Genomic DNA, 19,358 nt, shown 5'->3' with positions numbered 1-19,358 from the left:
GCTTGGGCTGCGTCTTGCTCCAAAACTTTCAGATAGTTAATGCGAGGGAGAGACTCTTAGAAAGTTAAGCTATCACGTTAATATTTAAAATTTCTACATTTTGGATTGCATTGAATGACTAAGGAATTTATAAATGCTATGAAGTGTAAAGAGACATTTTTTGGGTGTATGTCAGTATTTTGAGAGGCATAGACGTGGCCCTTCCACACCAAGCATCAACTGCTTTCAGTACCCAATCTGCTGAAATCCCAGTGCCGTGTTTGTTCGGGCAGAAGAGGTCGGCCTCCTTTTTGTGTCCCTGCACATTCGAAGGGACCAAAAGCACAGCATTTACTCTTATTTCAGAAGGCCGTAATCCATCATTGCTGCTGGGATCTTGGGAATAGTGCCTTTTTGGTGCAGCTTTCTACAGGCGTGTCCTCATCCCCTTTGAAATAAGGGGTTGAGTGGGTTGTGTGCTGTGGAAGTACTTTTTTCCATATGCTCAACGCTAGGAATGTGAGCTGGGATGAATGTTTTCTGCAACCTGTGTTATAACCTAAAGTTGTTATAAACATCTTGCCATGAAAGTAGCTTAATATTTCAGCCTTACTCATGGCAGCAGAAGTGGAATTATGAAAGAACTAAGGAGAGCTGAATAACGGATTCAACCAGAATTTCTTAGTAATATAATATGTTCTTATTAGATTAAAGTATTAAGAAGGAAAAAAAGCTCAGATTTGCATATTCCTTTAATGGGTTATTTTCAGCTTCCATTGAAGCAGATACATTTTTAGCAGATTGACTTAAATGCCAATTGGGTAATAGAGCAAGAAAAGCCATAATCTTTCTTTAGAGCAGAGAGTCATTTAAAGCTGAAATAATGACTAATTACCACAATTGAACTTGTGAAACCCCTTGCATTTGTTAATAGACTTACTGTGTTAATGGCTCTGTGAATGGATGTAAAAGCCAAACTAAGAAAAACTTTGTGTACTTCTAAGACATAAATAAGAGCTCTTGTTTTCCCCCACGAACAGGAGGGCATGAGATAGCACTTTACACTATGTAGCAGTAGCATAAAGGAAAAGTTTTCAATTTTGGTAGGATTTTTATAAAAGGTGAAAGCATTTGAAACAGTATCTTATTGAAGAACTTTTGTATTCTGTAAAACAGATTTTTGAAAAGAATGAGATTCCATTGTGCAGTAGGAAAATTGATACTCAGTTCCTGATCCTATTAACACTTGGTATTACTGTTATTGCTAGTAGTATTATTGCTATTACCTTTAGCTTAGCAGAAGTACTCCAAAAAAAGGAAGAAGAAAACGTTGAAAACAAACAAGCAACAAAAACAAAGCAGAAACCCCACCTCTCTGTTCTGTAGTTGCACTGTAAAGCAGCGAGGGCGAAGAAGGAAACATGTACAAAGGCTTTGAAATCAGGAGAGCGGGGCTGTATCCTCAGCTGGGTCAGTCCATGCTGTCAGCACTGCACATTTCTAAATGAATAGAACACATTTTTTCAGTTCCTTTTTTTGTTACTCATCTTTAATTTGTTCCAAATTCTGAGTCACTTTCATAAATCTGTTTCTAATGAGTTCTATCCAGTCAGTGAGTCGCAGAGCAAATAGATCGATGGGTTTCTCAGCCATGCAAGTTCTCACCAATCACATTTAATGCAACTCAGGCTCCGTATTTTTTTCCCAAGAATTTAACAATTGGTATTCCAAAGCAAAGTCTTAGGCTTCAGTGCTGTGTAACGCTAAAATAATGGAGTAGCAGATGGTGGGGAAATGGGACAAAACCTGAAAGTGGAATTTTCCTCTCTGTCTGATCTGGGTTGAGAAGATGCTGAGTCTTCCTGGGCGGGCACCGTGGTGCTGTGCCAGGGTCGTGGTGCTGTGCCAGCGCCTTCCTGCAGTTTCCTGGCTGAGCCCCCATGCAGATCTATCACTGCTCGTGCAGGAAGGGGCTTTGCTGCCTCAGAAGGTGAGCCCTGATGTGACCAGGAGGGATTCCAAGTCAAAAAGAAGGGTCTGGCCCAGGGGCAGGAAGGAGCAGCCACAGAAGCATTTCTTTAAGCAGTAATGCTGATTTACACCTGGGGGAGGTGGATGTGAAGCTACAGACTGACCTTCCTCCCTCTAGTCCAGAGTGGGACGAGTTGGTGGTGGTTGGCCTGTGTCAGAGGAGAACTCTTGCTGCAGAGGCAAGGAGCTGTTCTAGGGTTGCCCTCCAAGTCCAGGGAGACGGTTTTACCCTAACTAGTGAAGAAACTAATTCCCAAAGAAACTTCCTATGGAAAGACTCAGGCTGCAGTGTGTTGTGACCTCTTCACATCCTTGCTCCCTCTCTTCTGTCCACATGCCAAAGACATGGTTTAGTCTCATTTTAACACTACTGAATTTATGAACAGCACACTTGCTTGTTAACCATAACAGCTTTGAGGCAAAGTCCCCACCACACCAAAAATTCGCATTGTTGTTGAGTAATACCGAAAGTTGGCTTTCTTATAAAGCAGTGTGTCGATGTATGATCCTATTGTATAACGGGATTCACGTTTTCCAAGTTTGCAGCCTGGAACTCATTCTACCACTTCAGCATAATTCATGTCGAATTTATCTCTGTGTGCGCCAGTTGGAATCTACTTGGAATTTGTTATTTTCCATCCATTTCTGTAACAGTTTCACATTGTTTACAAGGAGAACATGCAGTCTTATATGTATCTCGCTTTCATAGTTTTTCTGCATTTTTTTTTACTCAATTTGTGAAGGTTTTAAGCACCCTGCAGCGTGCAGCATTAAAAGGCACAAAATAATTGCAAATAAAAACCATTTTTGGCTTCAGTAATGGACTGTGCATGATCAGAAATATTAAACAGCATTTAAGAAGTGTGGGTGAGATGTAATGAACGAGCTGTATTATATAAAAGTGCATTATTCAGGCTATTGAGTATGAGGTCTAAAATTTGAATCTTGCAAGGGAGAAAGTGTTTTTTTTTTTTTTTTAAGCCTTGCTCCAAACTTGCTGTAGGATAATCTTTGTTACTAAACTGAGACCTAAGGAGAAAAAGTTGCCAAGTTGATCCATTAGGACTTAGAGGCAGCACTGAGTATCTGGTTTATGCCTGGCTTGGGAAGTAAGAGATGCATAAACACACGTGGTAGCACTGGGGAAGCTATGTAAGCAAGGTGACTTGCCGCAGACTTTCTGGATTAACAGACCTGGAGGTTTTGTTGTCTGCGCTGAGTTTCTGCTGTTTTCCATCAGTATCAGATGGGCTTGGTAGAACAACAAGGAAACCTCGTCCCCCTGAAGTGCTTTTTCTCTGTGGGCTCATGGAAATCTCCCAGCAGTGCTGCCTGTGCACAACGTTTGCTGGGACCGGGTGCGTGTTCTTGCGTTCGTGGCTGCGCGTTGCATGCACAGATGCAGGCAGTTCTGCTCCCACAGCAGCGTCATTTAGAAACGCGGGACCTGACTGCAGCCTAGGGCCGAGCTGTGCTGCCCGGTAGGACGCAGCTCCGTGTTTGGTGCATTATGCATCTAGTGACTAACCGCTCCCAGATGTCGTGCTGGGGCTGGGTGCCAGGCCGAGGGGCTGGTTTTCCATGTGTTTTCCCTCTGCCCAGCTCACCGAAGTGCTAGAAGAGCACGAGGGTTAAGCAGGGAGTCTGCTGACACCTAATTTTTGCCATATACTTTCTCCTTCCTGCAGAAAAATAAAATAGGTCCTTTTTAACTGACCCAAGCATCTAGTGGGGTGATTCATACCGTGCCGTTAGCAACAACTTCTCCTTAAAATCAATTAATCTACCAGCACTTTTAGTGGTCTTGAAATAATACAGCATCCCAGGTGTCCATGAGTGCATTGTGGAGACTTCATAAATGACACATTTATTAAGATGTTAAATACATCTTACAAAAAGGCTTGATTGCTTTGTTGCACTGTATATAAGAGAAGGGACAGTTAAGTTAGTGGGGGAAATAGTTATGTCAGAATTTCAAAAGAAAGTGGTTTGAGCATTTTCTTTTCAAGAGATATTTGTGTATTTTTTTTAACACAAATGAAAAAAATAGAGCGCTTTCTTATTTTGCCTATTAGTAATCTGTGCTCTCAAAAAGTGTTGACTGAAAGCTGAAATTCTTGAGTTTGACTTTTGGCTGTTGTTTTCCTAAATTACAGATTCAAGGTGCACTGATTTAGCTTTTCAGTTATCTTTATGATCTCTTTTAAAGTGCTAATATGTCACATAGTAAAACATTGAAGAAAAATGATCAGAAAAGACAGTAACAGAAAGTAATTTGTATCATTTTGGGGCTGTTGACCCTTTCTTTTTGTGTTTCACAGCCAGTAGGAAGGAGCTGCAATCTCAGAGCTCTGGTAGAATGCTTCTTTTTGGTTTCTTGGGCTTGAATGATGGCTTACTCGATTCTAGTCCCTCACTGCTGCTTGAAATCCTTGTCCTCCAGTAAGCAATATTCTCAGACGAATGTCTGCTAGCATGTCGCTGACGTTTATGCCTCGCTTATTACTTACACTAATATATTGCTTTTAGTAAATGTAGGGCATAGAAAATAGTATTTACCTTGCCACATCATGAGAAAACTACTCATTCTGTGTGACATAAACTGAGAAATACTCTTTATATTGCTGCTTCAGTGAGCCAAGAAAAACTGCACAAATATGTCATGACCATACAGTGGAAAATGCTTGAATACTGTTCCTAGTGTATTTGTAGTCAAGGTTCCACCTATGATGTAATAACAAGACATAATAACAAGAATATGTCATATGACATAAAGAGAATAGCTGTTACTGTTTTCTAAAAACTCAAGCTTAGGCTTAATTTTGAGGAATATTCTGAAATAAAGATTGAATTCTCGGAGTGTTTTCTGTGCTTGAAAAATGTTTTGATATCTTTGTCAACCATCTAGACAACCTGAAGAGAGCATCTCCGTTCATTGACTTCGTCATGCAGGATGGATGGAGTTCTGACATTCACTTAGGTCGTGAGCCCGTGGCTGCCCTATCTGGTATAAATCTAGCATAAGCCTAGGCTGCTACGGAGGTCTTGTATCCGTTTTTGTGCTCTGGGAACATTCACGTTCTGTGCATTGAGCTAGCTCGGGGAACGGATCCAGCTAAAATCCAACCTTGCCAAAAAAAAATTGGCTGTATAAATGTTAATAAGTAGAAGCAAGCAGACAGGACCGCTGGTTTTGACAGTAATGTGCCATATGTCAAATGAGAGTGGTCGTGTAACCCTGACTGAAGAAATCATCGCTGCGCCAGCTCTGGCTCCCGATGCAGTGTTGCCTTGAGTGTGCAAATGTTTGAGATGGCAAAGCACGGGGAGCCAGGACGTGGGAACTGGTCAGGGCTTTACACAAGTGCGTGGTGCTGAATTAGGAGACCGGGGGTACAGCTGGTTTCATTTTCCCGAAGTCATGCCCAAGTTGTAAGAGTTACAGTGACCAGATAACAAGAAATTCCTCTGACTGTTGCCATATTGGTTTCCTTGCTGCAAATCTCCCATCCTCACCTACTTCTTCATTTTGAAAAATATTTTTCTTTGAAAGTCCTACTGCAAATGTAAATAATTCATTTGTAATTAAATGACCTGTTTCCATGGTTTCGTGTTTTGTTGTGTGTATTACCTACTTCGGAACCCACAGGCATTTCCTATAAATACCACTTTTGCTATTTGGAAAGAATTGCTGTAGCTTGTGTCAGTCACTCAGCCATGTAATTTTCATAACTACCAGACCTAAGAAATGAATCTGCTTCTTGGAAGTAAATAATGTGCCCTTCAAACATGCTGGGGAAAAAAAATCTCCCACCCATTGGCTAGGGGTGAATTTTCTTAATTCTGTAATTGGTTTCTCTATGAGTTTGTTGTCTTAAGTGGTTTAAATTACTTTGGCAATAGATTTCTGACCGTAATTGGTCTAGTGCAGAGTTTGTTGTTGTTGATTTCCTGGGAGGTTGCTGTTACTTTGGGTTTTTTTCTGTGACTGCTGAGAGGAGAAAAGTGACATTGAAGCTTCTAGCAGATGACCCTTTGTAAGATGTATTTAATTGGATAAGACTTGCAACAAATATTGGCCATCTGTTGCATAACATCAAAAAAGTGGAGAGAAATAGCAACAGGAAGAATCTTAAATGAACAAAATAGCTTCAGTTTTGTGATACAATACGGTGCAAAGCAGGATGGATGTGGTTAAGTTGTAAAACCCCAGCCTGAACCCCTTGTGAAAAGTGTCCAAACCCACTATCAGTTGGTTTCATTAGTATCTCTCATGTCCAGAAGGAGATGGACTTCTTTTTAATTTGTATCCTTTGAAAATTTCAGCCATATTTATTGAACCTTCCCACTTTTTAAAATGCTTTTGTGCTGTTCAAGTCATGCTTTGGGTAGGTTGAGAGAGGCAGAGAATAATTATTGCCATCAAAGTCTGTGTTCTCTTGGCACGGAGCTTGCAAGGCCTTGGGCAGGAATGGCAAGAGGCTGCTGACACTTCGACTGTGAAACTGCAGTGGTCTAAAATCCTGGAGAAGAGGAGGTGAGAGCTTCGTTTCTTACAGGGTGTCTTGAGCTGCTGTTGTGTGACACCTTCTCCCACCATCCATCCCATTCCCTGCTCTCACCCTCTGCATTTTCTAGTGTGCCCCTGTGAAGGTTGTTTTGTATGAAGGCAAAAGAAATTATCAAATTATAGCCAATATAGACTAAATTATAAGACCTGAATTTTAATAATGATTACAATCCGGCATCAAATTGGGAATGCCTATATATCTTCAAACACTAGTAAGATTTGCACTGCAATCCAGTAATGCAATGAATACTGCCAATTTTTGTTATATCCAAATGATTTGTTTTGGCGACAGCAAGGGACTAAATAATGATTTTCAATTTTTGTGTGTGTGTGTCTTTTGGGCACAAAATTAATATCTTTCAGTTTTAATGCAGTCATGTTAGCACAGAATACACCACAGAACAGGCCACAGAACTGATGAACTGTGCAAACAGGAATGAGCTAATTGTTGGAGTTAAACTTGCTATCTAAATGTGCTTTAAACTCTTATGGAGATAATGACTAACATTAAACAATATAAGATTATTTTTTTTGTAACAAGATTTAAGAAGTTTTATAATTATCTTTTCGATTTAAACTTCCCCAAGCTGAAAGGAACTGGAAAGAGCAAATGAAGTCACACTGATGAGAAAGAAGCCCGTCTGGGCTGGTATTCCTGGAGATCAAGGATCATGATTATTTTCTTACCTGTAATTCTACATCAAGCATAAACGTTAAATAGCACTGAAATGCTGTAATAACATTTACTTTGCGGGATTAGATCTTCATCCTTTAAACTGAGCTGCTCTGCTTTTAAAAATAAATGGGCAAGGCACAAGTATTTCGCTTTAATACTTCTGGAGCCTCATTGCACTGCTCTGGAATCATGATGGTGTGAAAGTTAATGTCGAAGGATGCTATAATCCTTTTAATAACTTTTATATATGCAAGTAAATGTAAAATTGGTTGATTATCCTTGTCTTGTTAGTAATGGCAAATTAATTCTCTTAGCACGATTGTGTCTAAGCAGGAAATACAGGCATCCTATTTCTATTAGTGTAGTACTTGGGACATGGTTCTGTTCTTATTTTAAACAGCTTGTTCCATGTCATCTTGGCCTCACTTGTTCATATCCTGGAGAAGAAAAAAAAAAGAAAAGCAACAACAAAAAAATCTTTTGGCAATAATGGAATTAGCATGTGGATTGTGTTTACTGGCAAGTAAGGTTCATTAATTTTGTTAGTTATGTTGTAAGGTTTCTCAAACACAACTGAAAACATAGACCTAAATTCAAAATACACTGAAATACTTCGTGTGCAGCTCTTGGCATCCAGCTCTGGCGTTTCACTTGTGTTTGTGTCCATTACGAGCCATGCTAAAGGAAGGAACTGTTTTGGTTTACAACTACCCGTAGCTTGGTATCATTAATTTGTTAAGTTAAGTGTCGAGAAAAACAAGCTATAAAATTCATACTGAAATATTTCAAAATATTTCTCAAGCTCTGATGGTCAAAACCTCCCAGCTGTGAGAGGATGACCTCTGTCTTTCCTCCGATTTCCACGCTTCCAGCTGGGAACTGATTCAAACATGACCGTGAAGCATGGCGCAGCCTGCGATAACTTGACCGTGGGGGTGGCTGAGCGTCAGGTGAAGGGTGAAGAAATCACCTGCGTCCCTCGGATGGTTGTCTTCAGCACGTTTAGCATCTCGTGGCTGAACACGAAGGCTTTCGGGCAGAGTTTGGGGCATGGGAGTGATGCCCATGTTGGAGGAATGCCCACGCGACGCCTCTCGCTCCTGCTGAAGGTTTACTTATGTAGGACTACGATTGTTGTGTGTGAGCAGCACTGGCAGAGGCGGTTCGCGGGGATTTCCAAAAGCTCTTTGCTCTCTGTTGGCTTCCTGCAAGGAGCCGTCCAGGATTCCAGCTGTATTACAGAATAAAACCCAACAGCTGCATTCTGGAGATCGGTTTCATGTCGCATCCTGTCGGTTCAGACAGGCCTAAAATACGGACAGCCTGTGCTGCTCCCTGCTACTCGCCCTCCCAGCCCTTTGTTTCTACACTTGGTAATATCCCAAGCCGAAGACAGCTGCTTTGTTTAAGACATCCCCTTTCTGAGGTTCAGCTCGTTGCTGAATGAGTGAAAAACCCGAAGGACTAACGTTCAGTCTTCACAGGAAGCATTTGTGGTCTTTGTGTTGTGCTAGTTGTCTAATGGCGAGCGCTGTGCCCTGCCTTGCTGCTGTGCCTGTGCACCGCTCAAAGCAGGCTACAGCGGGCACCTGCAGCGTCGCTGGTGCTGGCCTGCGGCCTGGTGAGATCAGGCTTTTAATCTACAATGAATTCGAGCCTACAGAAGTGATATTAAAAGTCTGGTATTGTGGGTCATCTTTTTTGTCATTGCAAGTTCTTGAAAAAGCTATTTCAGTTCTGGTTTTGATAGATGGCTCCTGGGTTATTATTCTTTTATAAAATGGGACACCGCAGAGGAGCAAGATTAATAGCTTCATGAAATTTTAGCAAGGACTTTTCATAGAAATGGTGATCTCTGTCTTTAAAAAAGTACATCGTTTAACAACTGGGTTGAAACAGTTTTGAATACTTTCTATTCTGTACTTGAAAAATACTTCACAATTTTGAAACTCTTCTGTTTTGCAAGCATTGCTGCACAGTTTTGGGGGGAAAAAAACAATATCAGGTAACTTATCTTCCATGTAATTGAAGGTAGAAATGACCAATCTGGGAAATAAGCTATGTGAGATATTTTACTATATCCCAACCGTTTAAAAAATGTTCCATATGTAGCTGCAGGAAAATATTCATCGCTTTATCCCCTGGCATTTCTGTAAATGAATATATATCTGCAGTCTCTCCCAGGCATGCAGCCTGTATTTGCGTACAGCTGGAGATCTTGCAAAGCCAGCTTACTGGCGACGTCCGTCTGTTTTGTACTTAATGTAAAGGAGTTAATGACCTGAGTAGTTAAGACTGTCCAGGCGATCTGTGTAATCCTTTCACGCAAATAAGATAGTGTTGCAGTTAACCATTGCTTTCTCTTAAATTTTGTAAAACTTTGTAGTAGAGATTTTATCACTGCCCCCCAGTTAATTCGCCTAATTGAAGTTGACAAAATTGAAAAAGAAATATTGTGGTGTGTGAATGGAGTATTCTGTGGGTCAGATGTATGAACCCGAGGATATGCAAGCAGACTCTTGGAGCTCACAATGAGGAATCAGCCCTCATTTATCAATATTGATTTCAAGTAGGCTGTGTACTCGGACTTCAAGGTAGGTTTCTGATGCTACTTCAAGGACTGCAGAAATGACAATGCAAATAAAGATGATCCATGAAGCAAGCAATGTGTAGCACTACAGGTTGGCACCGTAAGGTGCTGAGTGACCTCGTGCTGCTGCAGAAGAGCTTTAAGCAGCTTAAGGTCAGGCAATGGTGACGGGGGAGAGGGCTGTTTTCCTTACAAACCTTGTTATCCTGGAACAGGCTGCATCTCGCGGGGCCGCGGGCTGTGTTAGTGAGAAGGGTATTGTAAATGCTAAGTGAAAAGATTGCAGGTATCAGGTACTCTCTTGAGATTGCCCTCTCTTGTAGGTGGGGTGAAACGCTGGCAGAAAAACTAGCTGATGTGTTATAAATTACACATGTTGGAAAAGTTAGGGTAATGCAATTTTTAAAATCCCCTGTGGATTCACTATGTTAATAACATTCAGAGGAGGCACTTCTTCTGACTTGCATGTTTGATATATAGTAAGCAGCCTCATTTATATTAAATACAACTGAAATAATGGATATATTTTTTTTTTCAAGACATAACCTTGTCATATTCAGAACAAGAGAAGGAGGAGAGTTGCTAAATCCTTTTTCTTTAAATGCTACAATTTCTGCTCTGGATATATTCTCTGTTCCTGAGTTTACTCCATTCCTAGTAAATTTATTTAAATAGCAGTATATATTAAAAAATAATAATAAATGTAGTTAATACTTAAATGACCTGTCTGTTTTGAAGTAGTACCCTATTTCCATTTAATGCAATTGCTATATTCATTCTTAGAATGAACTAATGCATGCCATGTGACAAATTCATTCATTGCTTGGTGTCGCGCAAGAAGCACAAGAAAAAGTCAGCCCATAAAATGGGTCCCTTGGGGAAATTCTGTGGCCTCACTGAAAATGCAAAGCATGTAAAATAGCAATATAAAAATTATACAGTGCTCCAAGCTACTATAGAGGCCCTTAAAGTTCTCTAGTACGCTCGGAGACTAATGCAGAGAGTGATTTCATGCTTATTTTGGTTTTATTGTAACTCCTTAGTCCAATTTGGAATCAATTCTTGTTCTGTTAGACAATAAAAGTAAAACCCAACAACAAATATTGCATGCGCAGAGTAATTTCCCCACTGCTGCCAGTCGGACCTCTTCTGCCATTTCCTTTGAAAGAATCAATATTCAAAACCTAGAAACAAATTATGTGGGCAAGTATACATATAGCTGTTGATGTCAGGCAAATAACTGTTGAAACAGCGGAGACAAAGCTTTAAGGTTGTGTGTTCTCTCTGTGCAGTTTAATTTGTTTTATTGAATATATCTGGGGTATAGTATAGAAATACTCGCTTCTGTTGGGAAGTCTCTAGCTTGTTTTTTTGTTATTTTTTGTTTTCCCAAAAGTGGGAGTGTAAAAGTATTTTTTAAAAATATCTATTGGATTTTTGCAAGTAATTCCAAATTGTAAAATGTGCACCTTTTGTCTTCCTACTTTTTACCCCAGTTATCTGCAATGTTTGTGGCTGTAAAGCTCTTCAGATTCATGTCTGCACATTGTGTAGGAGACTAGGGTTCAACAAGAGCTTTTCTCCTTTATAGATCATCTAGTAGAGAAGATTGCTTCTGTTACTTACCGCGGTAATGTTTCATTTCTGTTTCATCAGTCTGTGTCATATATGAAAGCTACTAGTAACAGTGTTTTTTAGGGGAGAAGCCCCATAATGTATCATACTGATAACCTCCGCACATCAGATAATTTAGAAAATAGCTTGAAATTTACAGCACTGCCTTGTAACTCTAAGTGACTGCTGGCTATATATTATATATATATATATTTATGTGTAATAACAAGACATTTTGCTCAGTGCTGTGAACTGATAGAATAAAGTTGGCCGGAATGAGTTGCCCTCCGTTAAGTACCATAAATCCCCAGACCATGTGGTGCATGAGAAAGGACGGGGTGCTCCTGGCCGTGCTCTCCCCTCTTTCCTGGCAGCCACTTGGCATCTTCTGCTCCCTGCAGCCGTGCTGGGGACGGAGGCAGGGGCAGCCAGGAGAAGCAGCGTGCCGGGAGGCCAGTGGTGAGCGTGATCCCACAGCACAAGGACGGGTTTGTTCTCCCCATGCTCCCCACCGCCCCTCCCTGGGCTGCTGTGAGAAGTATTTGTCTCCAGCAAGTCCGGAGCTGGAAAGGATGGAAGTTTGCACCCACGATATGCATACCCCAGATCAACATCGCGCTGTCGAAACATGAAAATACTTCAGTAATTTTCTTTTTAATCTTAGCTGCCAGCCCGGAGTCGCTTTCCAGCAGCTATGCATGATGTGTGCCAGCTCTCTTCTGCTTATACTCTTGTTAAAATGTAAAGCAACGAATTTCCTGGCAGTCTCTGCAAAGTAGTGTAATATAACTTTCATTAGGAGAAGGTGATGAGCATAATGTGACTTCTTAACAGCTGCAGTAAGTGATGTGTAGCTATTAACATCTTTTCAAAACAAGTAACAAGTGAAAGGTTACTTTTCATCTTTATTACTAAAAATGTCATGGTATTTTAAGCAGGTAATATTTTGTTTTCACTTATCTGATCTAAGTAAATTTTTATTATGAATTCTCTAGCTATGTGTTGCTTTGAAACTAAGAAAACTCAAAAGATTCTGAAGTATGCTCTAGTGGATGAGTTTAACAATGAAAATTTAGACAAATTTTATGTATGGAAATGCCTGCTGCTAACAAGGGATTTTAGCTCACTCTTATCCCTTAGCTATTAGGTTTACGATTCAGCAAGAGTAGCCTATTCCACTGTTTATCTTTACATCAAATTATTTGTTTTTCACTTGAGTGTTCTCAAAAGGTGAAAGGTGAGACAGCAGTGATGCTTTGGAATTGCTTACTGAGTAATGAGCTCTGTGGAGATGGGTTATCCACTGTGAGTACAAACGGGAAATGGAGAAAGAATGGAGACCCTCAGCGTTGAGGTGCACAGCCCACTCAGATAGTAGGTGAGTAGAAAGGTTTAGGAAGTTGAGTATTCCATATTAATAAGCGTGTTTGAAGTGTAGCTTGAAGTCCAGAAGGACAAATGGGGTATCGTTAATTTTGGCAGCTGAATTTGGGTGTGCATTGTAGGGTGATTGGCATCGTTTTCATGGAAGTTAGTGGCTGCGGTTTGTAGCCATAGAATGCGGTTGTGGCAAGGAATGGCAGTGGTTCTCCTACATATTGTGACATGCCGGTATTAAAAACAGGGTCAGCATTGCCTCTAGTTGAATGAATTCCTTCATATGCTGAGAAAGGTTGTCAACCCAGAGGTAGGATCTGACTAGAGTATTTTGTAAATATTACCCCAAATAGATGCCCAAGCACGCAGAGTTGTTCCAACCTACACTGTAGCTGAATAAAGGCAGAGCTGGACTAGCTAGCCTGGGATCTCGGTTTGTAAGAAAGACATCAGCAATGCAGCTCAGTTCTGCAACCTCGCTGGAGATATTTTTCCAATCTTTTGCATAGTTTATCTTGTATTTCTGCAAATATGTGACCACTGCCCACAGAAGTAATTATTTAACTTTTTTGTTTTCTGGAGGATGTAACAGAATTATTTTTCTTGATGTGATTTACTCCTGCAAACAGAAATCAGGCTATTGTCTTCAAGAGTGGAAAGTTTGGAACCGAAAATACAGTTTGGACATGAAACGTGTTTCAGCTGCAAGTAATATTAATAGTAATTGCCACTTAGTGATCTTTCAGTTGGTAGAAACAAACCATCAAAATGATAATTGTAGGATTGATTGGGATTTAGATTGATTAACAAACTAGCCAACCAAGTGGGCAGCATGTGTTGGGCCAGAACTCTGCTTCTGGTGAAGTCAGCAGAGCTGAACCGGAATCAGTGGAGCAAAGCCAATTTTACACCGTTTGTCCTCAGAATAAACATATGCCGTGTCAGAAATAGAACGGTTGGAAACAATTGCTGCATGGGCTGCTGCTGAGAAATAGCTGGAGAGGGATGTGAGGGGGATCAGACTTCTTTACAGCCAGCTGACTTAGGGTGCAGCTGAAGCCACTATGGCTTCGAGTTGGATGCTGTAGTGCCACCAAGACGCTCTTGATAACATATTTCCTAGCTCACTTCATTGGGTGAAAGAATTTGATATTCATTATAAATGGGAAAGAAAACTGTTAAAGATTCCACACAAAATAACCTAGTTTGAAAAAGTGCAAGAATTTAACTTGGTTTCCATTGAAGCTGAGGAATTTCAGTGCTATTTTGCTATTGCAAGTCAACTGAAATCTATTTGATTTTTTAAAAAACTCTCCTTTAAAACCGTGTATTTTTATTTATTGGAAACACAGCCTAATGTTTTCAGGGAATGTATAATACACAGTTTCTCTACAGACTACTTTGGAATTTTCGTTATAATCTTCTGAGTCACTGTAAAACTTTGCCTGATAGTACAGTGTTTACTTCGAGATGTTCACCATCTTAAATCTAGATTATTCTGTATTGCTCAGATGTGGACTGTCTGATTGTGAAATGCCAGAACTAAGCTTAACACTAAGAAAGAACCTCTGTAAGGGTGAAAAGCTAAAATACCTGGTTTTTGAACTATGCTCACTCAAGCAAATCATCCTGTTTATGTGGTTTTGGGGCACGTGTGTGACCTCCGTTGTGTGACAGCCTATAGCCTCCATCACGTGACATAATTAGATTAGGCTTTCCTTATATGAAAAAGTTTTTAGATCATTCTTAAATTCTAAATGGGAGTCGTACTGTAATCAGAAGCTAATTTTCTTTTCTCATTACCTCCTGCCATTCTGTGATACGAGAACACTTTGTTCTCCACAAGAGTCTTCACTCAGAGCTTTGGTTTGTCACCGAAGTAATTAACTAGTAAAGACATTGGATTTTCTTAGACATCTTCGTCAAGGCATGCAGGTGAACAGATCCCACAGCCAAGGATGGGTGTCCTTCCAGCTTAATGTGCCTCATTTACTGCCCCTGCTCTTGCCTGAAGGCACACTGACAGCCTTCCAGTTACAGATTTGGGTTTGGATTCAGGCAATGCAGCTTCGTAGCATTGTTCATCCCACACCAAACTTTGACGCTATGTTCTGTGTTAAATATTAGAAAATTATCATTGTAGAGTGTTTAGATTTTTAAATGTGCCTGCTTATTTCCTCTAATTATGTAGTTTACTTGAAGTCTGCCTTTTTTGTGTGTCTATATTTAACACTAGGCTCTACTTTCTTTGAATAGCTTACAGGTGAAATACTTGGCTGTAAGTTTCATTTTATTTCCTGTGTAACTGCATTTGTTTCAACAAAAGAAAATTAAACCTGTGCAATCCTAACTGTTTTTTTCCCTTTTCTTCCTAGTTTGCTGTTTCGTGGTTCATAAGAGATGCCATGAGTTCGTCACTTTCTCGTGTCCTGGGGCTGACAAGGGACCTGACACTGATGTAAGTACACTGGCATTTGATATGCTGCTCTTATGAATAGTTTTATGTTGCCACGCCTAACAGCGAGAACACATTGCAAACAATATCAGTAAGTTCTTTATGGTAAATATTTATCATCCTAGTTGTTTTTAAGTGCTCTGAAGTGAATATTAACTATCCATGGACTTTAAAGATTTGTTTTTGGTAAGAAAATTAACTACAGATGAATGTGTGACCAAGATCAATATTCCTGAGAATGTGACAACACTGAGGTGCTTACCCAAGCTTGAAGTCAATGTTTTATTTTTGTTTGGTTTGTGTTGAATGTATTTGATGCTAACAATGGCCAGGAGAGGCTGCACATTTTTCTGAGCTTGTTTGTGTATCCGTCGTATCTCAAGGTATAACCTCGAAGTTGACTCTGGTCCATGTCCTCTCTGCACACAGGGGTCTGTAGCTCCAGCTACGTGCCAGTGATTAGATCCAATCTAATCTTGAGCCAGCAGGCATATCTCAGATAGGTTGTTTGAAACTTGAATTATCTTCGTGCCTGAGATAGTACACCAGTCAGGATATACCCATTCTATCTTACCCTGTCAATACTTGCATATACCAGGAGTATTTTCGGTCAGCAACCAGTTTTTACGTTCAACACATCTGCCTACATGGAGAGGCTTATGTACAAGGATTTTGTGTCACCCTGCTGAAATAATAAACTAATTGTTTGTTCACATAAAAATAACATTTCTTTGGGATTTGTAAATTCCACTTTACAGTGAAGTAATTTAACATCTGCTTATGGGAACAATACATTCCAAGTGTTCTTTCTCTAAACGGCTCTGTTTTGTCTCTTATAACATATTCATGCTCTAGATTGTAGGCTATTATCTCCTCTGATGAAACACACCAGAAGACTTTTCTTACTAGGTTTTAATGAGCTTCTCATGAATTGTTTTAATATGCTAGACATGAGATCAATGAACAATATATGGGTAGAAGCTGCAAGAGGTTCTGGAAAATTAGAGATGTCAAAAACTTTTATTATTTTTAAGCTCAAGTACAGGGAAATATCCAAGAACTGGAAAGTATTTTTAAGACAGCTTGTTTTTTAAACACATTTCACATAATCTAAATTTAGGCACATAAGAAATGCTTAAGTTAAGAGCTGTGTGGCAGCAGACTGAAGTTGCTGGCAGAAACACTGCAGTCCTCAACACCCATTTCTTCTCTTCCTATCTTCCCCCCTGCCCCGTACCCACTTACCGGGAGTCCTGACCCTCTCATTGATCTGCTCCTGACTGGTGTAACTTTGTGATACTGCCCTCTAAAATCCTACTTGAAAACTTGGGGCTTGGGAAACTCAATTCAGAAGCAGATAGTTGCACCAACTTCACGGCAGCATAACCCATCAGGGCATTGGGTCAGGGTAGAGGTAGAGGGAGACAGTTTCTGCTGTCCAGTTTCTCTGCTGTATCAAACGGCAGATTAGATTCGTAGTTAAGTTACACGACTCCAGTCCCAAATCCTTTGTACATTGTTCAGGTAGGTAAGCAAGAAGTACCTCAGGTCTGCACTAAAAACTGTTTCTTCTGTGGAAATGAAAGATGCTGCTTGTTTAACAGTACTGCTGTCTTAATGACAGCTCCACAAACGCACCATAAACTTTAGAGCATGATGTCATGAAATAGATATGCTAAATTTAAGTAGTTGTAATCGTGAATATGTTGAAATGATTACAATAGGACCTTTGTTTAGGAGTACCAAATGCAGCTACATTTTAAAGAAACTGTCTTTCTCCAGAGATCACCTAGCTTCATTTGCTAGTACTTCGGTAACAGCTTAAAATGGGAGCAGCTTCACAATACTCTACATATCATTGCTAAAATCAACTTAATCAGATTAAAACTATAATTGTAACTGAAACCTTTCTTTTCACCTTTCTTTTCACCTTTCCATCTCTTTCCATATTGCATTCTGATATCTCACAACATGTTCCATGATTTGTATCTGTATCTCCAGACATCTTTTTCTTCCTGTTCACTGTACGGGTGTAGTCACCAGAAGTGAAGGAGATCCAAAGATCAAGTCAGGGTGTAAGACTCAGCAAGTCTGGTTCCAAGCACGGAGCTGTTACTGAGTACCTGTAAAGAATGTGGATGGTGCTGAGGGTCATTAGGCATGGTGAAAGGGACCAGGGAATAAGAAATGCCACTGCAGCTGCAATGCACTCCTCGGGAGCTTTGAGGGTTATTCTGAGCTGTACACTAAGCATCTTTTTCCCTTTTGTGTAGAGCACAGCTTCTTTGTAGGAAGTCACTTAACTGAGCTGAGGTCAATTTTTCTGACAGGAGTCAAAGGAAGAGACTTTGGCACAATACCATAGTGCTTAGAGCCCTCGCCTGGAAGATAAAGCAGGGCTTGCAGCGTTCACGCAGCCTCCCTGCCTGGTGCAGCCAGGGAGCCGGTCTGCAGCCTGCCTTCGGCTCATCATGTTTGTAGCAGGCAGGCTCTTGGTGCAGGCTCTTTGTAGCAGGCAGGTGCACTTTATTTAGCAGGCTGTGCTGCAGAAACAATCGTGAAGGCAGGAACAAGAAGCCGAGATTAATTTTCATGCCTGTCCTTTTCTGAAAGCTCCTGAATTATTTAAACGTTGGAGAGAGGTGTGGAAATTGGCTCTGTCTGAAAGGTGTAGCAATTATAGCAGTCTTTTGGACTTTGGAAGTTGTGGATTTGAACTGCCCTGACCTGCAGATGACTTTAGGCGTGGTCCAAGCATGCCGGCTCATTGGGGTGGCGTTTGGGTGATTCTCCAAGTTTATAACCCCGTGTACACCTTCTGTATCAGATGCTGGGCAGCGGCAGCACCGACGCTGCGCTGCCTGCTCCGTGACCTGTTTTTCCAGAACCTCTCAGCTGGACTTTGGTAGGAGCCCTTTGCATATCAGCTGCTGTCGGTACCAAACCCAGTAAAAGGGCAGTGTTATCAGTAAAAGCCAAAGCAGGCAATAGTGCCTACAGTACTAATGCTGACACTCGTGCCTTCAGCTCAGCAGCCTTAGCTTCCGTCAGGCTGGATGAAATGCAGCATCACCGGTATCGGTGCCAAAATCTTAGTGTTAAAGGGAGCCAGCAGGCCAGCAACGCACTCCTGTGCCTGTCCAGCTACTCCTCCTCTCAACATGGCTCATACCATTGCTGATTTGCTTTGGTTGGTCCTAAAAACAAAGCAGAACAAAACAAAAGTTTTGTTTTAATGCTCAGTTACAAAATAAGATGTTTAAAAACAAGCATTGTTTGAAAATTTCAGTGGTGACACTTGGCTTATTCTTCTACATCTGCAATGAAAGGTTTTATTCTTGAGTGGTTTTTATTTTTGTTAACTTTTTTTCTCTGGAGTTCATAAATAAGAATGAACATCTGTGACACCATTTAAGTTTACCAAGAATCTTCTCCCTCTTTTAGAATCTGTTATGTGGCAGGTTTTTAATAGTCTTTAATATCGTTCACTTTATTTCCTGATTTTATTTATTTATTTATGTTTGCTTTGGTGATTAAATATATAAAACTAATGCCTTATTTTAGTATTAGGGTTGCAAAATGATCATTTTCAATATTTACATAGAAGTGATATCTGAAAAACGCTTTTAAGATTAAAAGCAAACAGAAAATAAATGTTTTATTAAAACTGTGGTACATTAGTGGGTCCTATTAAATAACGAGGATTGTAGAATGTTATACTTTCATTTACTGAAATGTTTGACTATAATGTCTGTGCTTTTACAATTCAGTAACTTATTCCTATCCTCGTCAGTACAAGCTTCTAATGTACTGTGGAGCTTATCATAATATTTAGCAGATTTTTAAATATTTTAAAAGTCCTTTTCTAAATTGTTTTGTGCAAGTGCACCATTCATTTGCATATTCAAATTCTTCAGTGTCTTTGCCTTTCCATTAGCTGTAGGAGCGTGCAATATTGCCGTTAATGGAAGAAAATTTCCAGAACAGTGCTATACACAAGTTGCAGTTTTCCGTCTCTCTCTCTCTCAAATCAAACATATATAAAAAAAAAAAAAAAAAAAGAGAG

At 40.2% G+C, this 19,358-nt stretch overlaps 1 protein-coding gene across 2 annotated transcripts in view; it reads left to right on the top strand.

Annotated features, from left to right (window-relative positions):
* The window catches only part of PRKCA (protein kinase C alpha), a 148,025-nt gene that overhangs the window by 42,303 nt on the left and 86,364 nt on the right, over positions 1-19,358 (top strand). For both annotated transcript variants that reach the window (XM_035342641.1, XM_035342642.1), the window contains exon 3: positions 15,213-15,295. In XM_035342641.1, the coding sequence (XP_035198532.1) occupies positions 15,213-15,295 (83 nt within the window). The remainder of the gene's footprint in view (positions 1-15,212; positions 15,296-19,358) is intronic.

Source organism: Oxyura jamaicensis, chromosome 18 (assembly GCF_011077185.1).
Source record: "Oxyura jamaicensis isolate SHBP4307 breed ruddy duck chromosome 18, BPBGC_Ojam_1.0, whole genome shotgun sequence".
NCBI lineage: Eukaryota > Metazoa > Chordata > Aves > Anseriformes > Anatidae > Oxyura > Oxyura jamaicensis.
This window is presented reverse-complemented; position numbering and strand designations above follow the sequence as displayed.